Source organism: Manacus vitellinus, unplaced genomic scaffold (genome assembly GCF_001715985.3).
Source record: "Manacus vitellinus isolate BGI_N305 unplaced genomic scaffold, ASM171598v3 scaffold_5_pilon, whole genome shotgun sequence".
NCBI lineage: Eukaryota > Metazoa > Chordata > Aves > Passeriformes > Pipridae > Manacus > Manacus vitellinus.
The window spans coordinates 4448305-4459355 of NW_021940682.1; the positions used below are offsets into that span (position 1 = coordinate 4448305).

Consider the following 11051-nt stretch of genomic DNA (forward strand, 5'->3'; position numbering starts at 1 on the left):
TTCATTTTCATAGTTTTTTTCTGTGGATTTTTATTTTTTTGGTTGGTTGCCTGGTTGGTGTATGTTTTTCCTCACTGTGTAGTTGTTCACATTCTTTCATAAGGGTTATCTAGGAAAGTCCATACTTCTGTTGTTTTCCTTCTCCTTTCACATCATTTTAAATTATTCAACTTGGCACCAAAGAAGTAAAAATTCCCCACAAGCACCATCAAGTCAAAAAAATTAATGAAATGGGATGGCTAGAAGTTCCTTTGGGCTTCAAGGAGGAAAATAAAATAAATAAATAGCTTGAATAGCTCAAGTCTCTGCTCTGTCCCTTGCTTACTTTTTATTTTGAAGGATCGTTTCTTTACTGAGTGTTGAGAACTAATGACAGTCATTAACATACATGAAGTTGGAGTGATCAGAGGTAATGGCCACTCCTTACTGGTAATTTCCAGTAAGTCTAAATCTTTTTAATCCTCAGTATGAATTATTCTTTATTTGATTTCCAGTTATCAAAAAAAAAAAAAGACAGTATCCTTCCTGATGAAAGAATAAAGTTGTTATTGAACTGTCATTGGAATGTTAAATGTTCCTGCAGAGGTGTAGGAATGTCTGAAAAGCATGAGTATATGTAATATACTGACTGCAGAGAATGAGTCACAAATGAATAACCCACTTGTCATACTTTTCCTCAGACAGTAAGTTCATAGAATCACAGAATGGTTTGGATTTGGTTGGATACTAAAGATCATCTAGTTTCAACCCCCTGGCATGGGCAGGGAGACCTTCCACTAGACCAGGTTTCTCAAAGCCACATCCAACCAGGGATGGGGCACCCACTCTGGGATGAATTTCTTCCTAATATCTAATCTACTCTTTGTCAGAGTGTGAAGCTATTCCCCCTTGTCCTGTCACTCTGGGCTCTTTTAAATAGTCTCTTTACATCTGATCTTTAACTGTGACCAGCTAAACAATTAATAGCTTTTAACTTCTCTGCAATACACCATTTAGGATGCACTGAAATATTCAGCTTATAAATATTTAAGAAAAGTATTCAGCATCTTGTATCTAGACCTAACATAACATGTAATATATTTTTTTTCCATTTTAGGAGGGTGGTGTCAGTGGTTTTCTCCATGCTTTTATTGCTGAAGTGTTTGCCATGGTGAGAGCTCACGTTGCAGCTCTAGGGGGGAATGCAGTTGTCTCCTACATAATGAAGCAGTGTGTTTTCATGGAGAATCCAAACAAAAATCAGGTAAATTATGATGTGAAGTGCTGTTGTGATTAGTATGATACAAATACACATTTGATGTATTTAAAAACCAGCAGCTCTGGAGAGCTGTGTCTGCATAACACTTCTGGATATCTTGTGATAATGTTTGAAGAAGCCAAGAGACTTCTCGAACACCTGCCTTAACACAAAATTAGGAATATGGGTAAAAATACTAAGTTTACTAGAATGAAGTAAATTGCAGGAAATTGTTGCACAGTAGTGCTGAACTTACTTAGTTTTCCTGATGTTGCAGTGCAGGATTTTCATCCAAACTCCCTGTAAAAATACCTGGAGTTGCTGATATAAAATGCTTCATTTTGTGCATAAAGGGACAAAGCCTTATTAGTAACGACTAACAATTGAATACAATTGTTTTGGCAAATGGAATATGTTCAAAACAGTAGTGAAAGCAAGTACAGCTACCCAGATATTTCATTTGTGGTGTCTTACAAGACTCCCTCTGCGTGTTTGATAGCACACAAGTGAGTGAATGTAAAAGCAAACATGGCACAGATTGCTTCACTAATGAATTCTAATGATTTGTCTTTCTCCTGATCCCCACTGACTTTTCTGTGTATTTATATCTAGCAGATATAAGTAAACATAAAATACTTTAATAGTTTGGTAACTGAGTATTGTCTTTTTTCCCAGGCTCAGTGTTTAATAAATGTCAGTGGCGACGCCGTCATATTTGTCCGTGAGTCTGAGCTGGAAATGTTACCAGCACAGCCTTCTACGGCTGTTCCTCAGCCCACAAGTTCTGCAGGAGATGTCACAACATGAAGACAGAAAAAGTGGAATAGTCTCTGCCAAATATGAAGATTATTTAAAGTGTGGGAATGTTTAGGTTTGCATCTTCAAAATCAGTCTCCGTAACATTCATAGCCAAAATCCAAGACAATCACTTTTTTTTTTTTTTTTTTTGTGGTTTAACTTTATGTAAGAGTCAGGGCAGGGTACTGGCAGGTGTGCACTGGTTCCTTTGTTACAATTCCAGGCTGCAGTGAAACCTAGGGAGCAGGTGAAACACTGATAGGAGAGTGTGGATTAGAATAGCAGGCATCACATGGAATTGTGGAATTAAGCAATAATTCTGTTGTATTTTTGAGCTGTTCAACAGGACTACAGTAAGTTGTAATTCAGAACCACTTCTGAAATTGGGTGTCATATGAGCTGACTTTCAGGTCAAGGTGGGAAGGAGGTGATTGTGTTAGCAGCCTTTGTCCAAGGACCAAGAGATTTGTATCCAGGCCAAGAAAATGCAGGCTGGAGCCTGAATTTCCCTTAGACTGTAGACTGTGAAGAGGAAAAAGCAGCACCAAAAAGTCACAGTTTAAATTTCTGCACACTAAAACTATTTTTTCTTTCTTCTTTTGTTTTTCTTTTTTTCTTTGTTTTTCCTTTTTTTTTTTAATGTTGGGGTTTTTTGTTTTGTTTTTATTTCTATGGACTGTTTGTGAACTGCTGGCTTATTATTTTTATAATCGTTACTATACAGCAGATGTTTGGGGTGGGTATTTGAGAGAGTTTTTTTGTTTTGGTTTGGTTTTTTGCTTTTGTTTTGGTTTTGTTTGTTTGGGGTTTTTGTTTGTTTGTTGGTTGTTTGGGGTTTTTGGTTTTTGTTTTCGTTTTGGGCTTTTTTTTTTGTTTTTGTTTTTTGTTCTTTGTTTTTAAAAAGCTGCTAGACCACAGTGCAGTGTTCCTGGGCATGCCTATCACGGGGGAAAAAAAAAGAACAAAAAGTTCCAAAGTGTGTTTGGTACTGTTAAATGATGTTCACTTCAATATTGACAAAACAAGTCTTTCTGTTATTTAAGGTTTTGTGGAAGAATTGTCCTGAGGTTCATTTTCTTAAGGCATGAATGATCTTTTGTAAGGATGACATAAACTGTCCCCCAAAAGTCACTTGTGCAGAGGTTATTCTGCACCTTCCTTCCCATTAAACATGTGGGAAATGCCTGGCTGACTGGAGATTGATTTATGGCTGTGACACTGGTTTCTGCAGGTTGGTTTTGTGAAGGGGGGTTTGTTTGGGGTTTCCTGTTTGGTTTTGTTCTTTTCCAGTGGAAATGAAGGTACTGCAAAGAAAGGAAATTTGTGGTTTCCAGTAAATGTCTGAAAGGTGGTGATATTTTAATGTAACAAAAAAATGCAAACTTTGATTTGAAGATGCATTCTTACTTAATTCTGACAATATCATACATGGAACTTGAACAAAGGTGTAAACTTGAATGTAAATATTCTGTTTAGTGTTGAAATTATACAATGGCATGATTATTTGTTAAAACTAATTATTTCATTGTAAATGAGCATGAAAATCATTCTTGCACAATAAATTTCTTTATAAAATTTATTGCCTTTTTATGTGTGTAATAGGTAAATGTGTATTGATGTAATACCTACTAAAGATGTGCCACCCCGATTCTCCTCAGAGGAACATTTTTTGTATAGAATGTTACAATATCATTTGTATCCTGGGCTGAAAATTGTATCCTTGGCTGCATCCAAAGCAGTGTGGGCACCAGATGAGGGGGGGATTCTGCCCCTCTGCTCTGGCACCTGCAGTGCTGCCTCCAGCTCTGGGGGGTCCCCAGCACAGGAAGGACATGGACCTGTTGGAGCAAGTCCAGAGGAGGCCACCAAGGTGGTCAGAGGGATATGGAGCACCTCTCCTGTGAGGAAAGGCTGAGAGAGTTGGGATTGTTCAGCCTGGAAAAGAGAAGGCTTTGGAGTGACCTAAATTGGGGCTTTCCAGTACCTGGAGGGAGTCCACAAGAGAGAGGGAGAGAGACTATTTACAAGGGCCTGGAGTGACAGGACAAGGGGGAATGGCTTCAAACTGAAAGATTTTGAGTAGGTTTAGATTAGAAACTAGGAAAAAATTCCTTACTGTGAGGCTGGTGAGGCACTGGAACAGGTTGGCCAAAGAAGTTGTGGCTGCCCCATCCCTAGAAATGTTCAGGTTGGGTGGAGCTCTGAGCAGCATGGTCTAGTGGAAGCTGTCCCTACCAGTGGTGGGGACAACCCCCAACACCCACCCCAACAACCCCTGAACACCCTCCTCAACACCAGCCCCCCAGCTGATGAACTTTGACGTCCCTTACAACCCCAACCATTCTATGATCCTACAATTCTGATATTTTGGAAAATTAATTACCCTTTGTATTTGAAGTGTTTGAATTCGGTCCTTACCAGAACACATCACTAATATACTTAATCAGCTTTCCAATTTCTGCAGCTGTTGCAACCAAAGCTGCCATGAATTAATTTGCCTGTGAACAGTTGCAGCTCTCTTGATTATTTTGCAAGGCAAATCTTGTTCCCCTTTGAAGCTGATGGCAGAATATGAATAATTTCAAAAGGTCTTGGATCTGGCACAAGAAGTTGTTTTCAGCATAAGTATTCAGCATGAAATATTATCTGAAGTAGCACATTAAGGTAGCTGGTTTTGATTATTTTTCTTTTTTGTGGGGTGGTGGTTGCTTCTGTGGAAGCATTAATGTCATCTTTTCATTTCTAGCTGTTTAAAGGTCACAGTTTCCTGTAGTGTGTTTCATTAGACATAGAGGAGGAGCTTTCTCATCTGGAAATTTTAATTCTTCTCTAATTATTTCTCCAGAAATGACAAACATGGGTTTTAACTGTTATTAATTGGGATTTGACTTTTCTTAGTTTGTCCAGTTGGATAAATGTAACCTTTAGAAATTTGTACAGTTAAATTGCATTGATTGTTATTTATATTTCTCTCCAGTGTAAAAAGGAAAAAAAAAAAAAGGGATAAGTGTGTGCAAGCACACTTTGTCAGGAATTTACTCTGGGAATAGCTGCATTGTCTGTCTCAAGCCAGGAGCTTTCTCATGCCCTCCTGCTGGGAGGGAAGGAGCAAGTGAGCAGCTGTGTGGTGCCTGGCTGCCTCCCAGGGTTGATCCACAGCATTGCTGCTTTCTCTTGGCTTGAGGAGCCCAAACATCACAGGGTGGAGGGAAAGTAGCCCTGTTCCTATCTGCAGTCCTTGGAAGAACAACCAAGTTTGGGTTTAAAACCTTCATTTCAATATTGTGAATAAACTAGGTGGTTTTGTTAGAATGAAGTGGTAGCATCTGATGTAAAAATCCACCTTCTCCAAGCACTGCTTTACTTGCAGCAGAAAAGCTGGGTCTATGTCAGGCTTTCAGGCATGGAGAACTGTCCCCTCCTCTGCAAAATAGTAGCAGAGTAGGGAAGAGCTTCTGCAGGTGATGCTGGTGCTGCTTGCTGATTCTTTCCACCTCTTTCTCTCACTATTATAAGAGATGTGTAGTGCTTGCTAAGCTTGGAGGTGAACAGGAATAAACTTGAAGGGAGTTATTGGCTTCATGATGGCTGGCTCAGTGCTTTAGGAATGCATCTTCTGGAATAACATCCCACTTTCTTTTTTCTGTTAGAAGCTGGTTTTCAGAGCTGGTTGGAAAATCCTCATTTTGCATTATTTATCCATGTTATTCTCCAAGTTTGTGAATTCTGATGCACACATGTGAAAGGTGCAAAGTGGGAGCAAATCTCCTCTAGTGAATGGTGTGAGGTTGATTGTGACTCCCTTCTCCCCAGGTGGAATCAAATTTTTTTTTTCTTGGTGTTCAGTTGAAATCAGAATTTCCTAGGAGATGAATCCTGAGGCTCTGGTTCACTTTTGTCAGACTGGAAGGCAGCCCTGCACCTAGAGACTTACTGAGAGGCGGATACATGAAAAGAGAAGCAAGACAGATGCAGGGGATTACATACAGTTGCAAAGAGTGAGACATCAGTGACTGTGAAGTTTTGGGGAGAGTTTTCAGTTCCCTTTGAGTGTTCAGATAAGGGTAAGAACCAATGGAAGCTTTGATGATTGATCTGAGCAATAGAGTTTTCTTGGCGAGCACATTAGGAACAACTGTGCTGCTGCGGCATCCATGGATCTGCTGAGCCTTGGGCTGTGTGGCAAGAAGAGTTTTCTTGCTATGCAGAATGTGTAGTTTTGCTGGATGGGAGAAAGCTCAGCTTTGACTACTCTGCAATGCAGAAATGAAGCAAAAAAGGATGAACTGACTACTTGCCCTGTCTGCAGAAGAGTGTTGGGCCCTGGGAGCACTAACAGGTCTTACAGTCTGTGCCTGGCCTCATCCCACCCTGCCCATGGCCCCATTTCAGCCCCTGGGGCCACCTGCCCCAGCAGTGCTGCAGCAGGGCTGCTCTCCAGCCCCCTCATCCCTGCCCTGCCTGGCCATGGACACTGCTGAACTGGGGCTGCCCCAGTGCCCCCACCTGCCCTGCCACCCTGGGGAGCCCCCATCGCTCCTGGGGGCCTGGGCAGCAGTGGGACACGGGTAAGAACTGGGTTTGACAGAATAGCTTAAATTTTGAATCATCATCCATTTTAAAACTGGCATAGCTTACATCAGTCGTGGTAAGTCTGACACGCCAAAGGTTTCCAGTGGCAGGAAAGGGCTCTGACTTCCTGGGGCTCTCTTCCAGGCACAGGCTGGCTTTCTTCTTGGGTTTTTGAGAAGTCAGTTGTGTAAACTCTGCCTGGGATGAGAGCAAGCCAGGCTGCTGTTCCTCGTTGTACAAACAACCCCACCAGGTACCACTTCTCACGGGTAACGCCTCGAGTGTTTCACAGAATTGGTTGGTGTCATTTCTCTGCTTCATGGTTGAAGTAACAGAGACAGAGAGGTGGGAAGGAACACCCCAAGGCCATGCTGGGGACCAGTGAGAGAAGCCAGTCTTTCTCCAGGCATCAAAATGCTGTCCTTGAGAGCATGGTGTGACAAGTGACAATCAGCCAGACACAAATCTGTGTGCTGCTGGGTCTGCTGTCTTTGTACCCACGTCATCTGCACCAATGTAGCTGGAGTTAATGATCTTGGATAATAATTTACTGTGTGTATGGGCAATTTACCGTGTGTATGTGTCAATGGGCAAATTGTTGAGTGAAAGATGGAGTCTGAAGGTTTTTTATTTAGTTTTTGGAAACAGGAGTAACGTTTCAATTGATTTACACATTTTTAGTATGAACATGCACGCTAACGTTAAATGATACTCATTTATTTTTGTTGCAAAAGCATTTCCATTAATGTGTACAGATATTTCGATGTAAATTATAGGAAGGAGAGGCACTAGGGTGATATTCCAGTTTTGATTTCCTTTTCTTAAAATCAGATGTCTATAACACTTCAATCACGGAGAACCTTTGCCTGGAAACCTTGTGAGATTTTTGGAAATGTCAGAGTAATTACAACCTTGTGAACAGAATATTGACACCTAAAGAGCTCTTAAATTTTGAGGAAGTGCAAAGAGAGCCTGGGAAGCTTTGCAGAGATGCCATTATCTCCTGGCATGCACTCTAGAAGCCAGAGGAGCAAGTGAAAGCACTTACAGGCTGCAACCCTTCCTTTTCCTGCCTTCCTTCTCTGCCCAGTCTATCCATGTCATCTCCCCACCCGGCACCTTCCCTTCCTGGGGTCTTGCCCTGGGCTGCACTTCCCATTTCCATTCCTCCTCTCCCTGCCCTGTCTCTGGAGAGTTTGGTCAAACACAAGTAGGCAACAACACATGGTCTTACCTTCTGCATTTGCTCAGCACAGAGGAGAAGAGGCTGCTGTGTTTGAAAGGGGCAATGGCAGGTTCTGTTCACACCTCTCTGTCTGCATTGCAGAGCTGTGCTTGGAAATTCAATTTCCAAGCTTTTACTGAAATTGGTGATCTATTTATTCTTTGGGCTCAGTCCAAGTGCAGCTCTCAGTCCAGGTGCTGTTTGCAGGAGTGGAAACGGCTGAGAGAAGGTGAAATGAAGAGTCACTTGTTATTAAATTGTCATAACGTCCTTCCTCTGTCTTCCCTGGTGCTCAGCTCCTGCCCTTACACCGCGTACTGCGAGCTTCCTCACCAGTTCACTCTGTCAACTGGAGTTCTGTGTGCAGAGTGATCAGAGCACGCTGGTCTGGAGGGATCTCTTGTTCATGTCAGAAACCTGCAAACAGGCTTTTAAATTGTCACTTCGATTTTACGTATATCAGCTGTTAAACTCACCCCGAGGCCATGTGAAGGGAATGAAATTCAGCAGTGATGTGTTCTTGCCATCGTTTCTTGTTGACAGTGCTGGAGCACTATTTGTTGAAGGTGAAATGCTCTTGGTGTGTCTGATACCACTGATGGTTTTGACTGCCTCCACAACGAGCAGCAAGCAAATCTGCAGGCCATCTCACAGTCCAGAAGAGTTCGGTGTCACTGGATTATTTCCCTATTGCCTCTGCAGAGTAAGAGGGGCTGAGATAAAGAAGGGAAAGGCAGGTGATAGGATAGATAAAAGAAGGTAATGTGGGCAGGAGAAATAAGGAAAGAGTATAACATGAAGTTGAGTGTCTACCAGCAAAAAATGACAGGAAGGAAAATAGGTAATTGGAGACACAAAGGAATGATGACTCCCCAGCCAAAATGAGCAAGAAATACTGAAAATAAAGTAGGATAATGTGTTATTTCAGCAATTGCTACAGTAATGTCTTGCTCTTATGTGAATCTTTTTATTATTAGGACTTGAATCCTGCTGCCAAGATATGTCCAGATTTACAGTGAGGGGCAACAAGACTGACCCACGGGAATCAGCTTTTTGAATCCCACTTTGAGAGTTACGATGTTTTACCACTGTCACCGTGTTTAATGACCTACGTTTACCACAGTAAAAAGCAGGACTGATGGTCTGAGGTGTCACCACTGCACTTCTATGCTTGGGATTCACAGTTTCAGTGAGTTAATTGCCACAGAACAGTCCAGTTCTCTGCCCTTTTGTCTTGGAGAAGGTCACTGTCATTCCAGAGAGTGGAGAGCCCAGAAAACATGACCTGTGAGGAAAGGTTGACTCAGCTGGAGCAAAATAATGACCTGGCTACCATCTTCAGGGGCTGTTTCCTACACTTGCAGCAGGCAGCAGAAGCAGCTATGGCCTTAAGGCAGAACAGGAAAGGTTCAGGCTACACTCACAGCTTTGCAGTCATGAGGAGCAGGAAGCGCTGACCTATTGCCCTGGGGAGGCTCCATCAAATGCCTTGGAGAGCTGGGCAGATGAGCATCTTTTAGCACTTGCATGTGTGCCTCTGAGCAGAGGAGAATTGTATGACTTCCCAAGATCCTTCTTCCTCCTATGGATTTACATGAATTCAGTTTTGAGCTGAGAAAAAGATCCAGCTTTCCAAGGACTCGGGTCTGGCCTGAGCTGCTCCTCCTAACCCATGTTCTGGTAACTTCCTAGCAGGAAGCAACAAACTTAATTATACATGGGGAGAAACAGACATTGCTTTTTACAGTTGCCTTTCCTATAAATAAACTGATATTATTTAAATAATGTAATTAGAGTGGCATGAAATCCAATGTAGTTGTTGTTGTAGTTGTTCCCTTCCTAGGAAGAAAGGTCTATTATGATTTATCTGAACTCATCATAGAGTTTAGACTCAAAAAAACGCAACCAGACCCCTCAGAAACAAAAAGGGTTTGTACTACAGCAATTAAATCAGCGTCCAGATCACTTACGTTAAATGGAAATGTGAAAATAGCCTGGACAGAAGTTTGCTCAGATCCCAGCGATAACGATAATTCAAATACATGTGCATAAATTTAATCTGATATTCTGCAATAAAACAATTACATTGTCTCATTTAATTTAATGAACCACAAAGCCGTTAGGTTTTGCAATTAAAAAGGTGTGTGGGACAAGCAGCTGGTCTCCCAAGCACCCTGGCTGTACTTTAGGGACAAATTTGACAGGAAATGATGTGAGACTTTTCGAAGCAGTTGTCCAAGCCATTAGGAATCTGACATTAGAGGCTTTGAGTGATTAATGAGTTCAGTGGGTTAACCATAGAATTGTTTGATATCAAACAGCCAGTCTGTGAAAGATACTAACAGTGTGTCATTAATTTCTCTGCAGCTCATTCTATTGCGAACTTGCATTGCCAGCTGTTCTCAAATACCTCCTGTAAAGCAAGTCTAGTGTAGAATGTGTGTTGAATCCTAGCAGTTGCTTGTGTGATCAGTTTGCTTCCTTTTAAGCCCTCAGGTGAGGTTTTTTCTGACAGCATTGAAGAGCATAGTTCAAGCCCAGTCAATAAAACGTGGGGGTACAAGCTATAGAACAATGTAGAACTTTTAAGGAAATATGAGAGGCCATATGGGAGGTTTGAGTTAAAAGGATATTGCAACTGGGCAAATACAAAAGAAGGTGTGTGGGTTTGGTAACTTGCTTTGTTTAGAAGTTTGTTCAAAATTAATGGTGTTGCATTTTCCTGCGAGAGCTTTAAGGAAATCAGAATAAACGCTTTGCAAGAAATAACAGGAAAGTTAAAAGATGGTATTTAAAGAGGAGAACAGTCTGAGTGTTGCCCTTCCTTTGCAGAGTAATTGTCCACAGAACTTAAGCACCAAGGAGCAGTTTTCCCACTGTCTTCCCTGGTTTCAGCTGGGATAGAGTTACCAGTGGGATGGGGGAATGAGTGAGTGGTTGCTGGTACTTAGTTGCTGGCTGGGGTTAAACCACGACACTGTCTTGTGATGCTACTTGAGAAGGGGAAAAAAAAGTACACTCCAGTGACAACCAAAGATATTTTTGGCTGGCTAGACAGAGATCTCATTCATGTGATTTGCTTGAATGGTATAATTATGATATTAATTTTCATCATGTTGCCTAAATACAAATGCAAGTGCCAGAAACAGAAGACTGAATTGGCAACCAATGAAATGCAGTTAACACACAGGAAATATTTTAGACTAAAGTAATTTACAG

General features: G+C 41.6%; 1 protein-coding gene across 9 annotated transcripts in view; it reads left to right on the forward strand.

Annotated features, from left to right (window-relative positions):
* The window catches only part of C2CD5 (C2 calcium dependent domain containing 5), a 66119-nt gene extending 62509 nt beyond the window's left edge, over positions 1–3610 (forward strand). For all 9 annotated transcript variants that reach the window (XM_018080515.2, XM_018080517.2, XM_018080519.2 and 6 more), the window contains 2 exons: positions 1097–1243; positions 1913–3610. In XM_018080515.2, coding sequence (XP_017936004.1) covers positions 1097–1243; positions 1913–2044 — 279 coding nt within the window. In that variant the 3' untranslated portion in view covers positions 2045–3610. The remainder of the gene's footprint in view (positions 1–1096; positions 1244–1912) is intronic.
* Positions 3611–11051: the final 7441 nt, after the last annotated feature.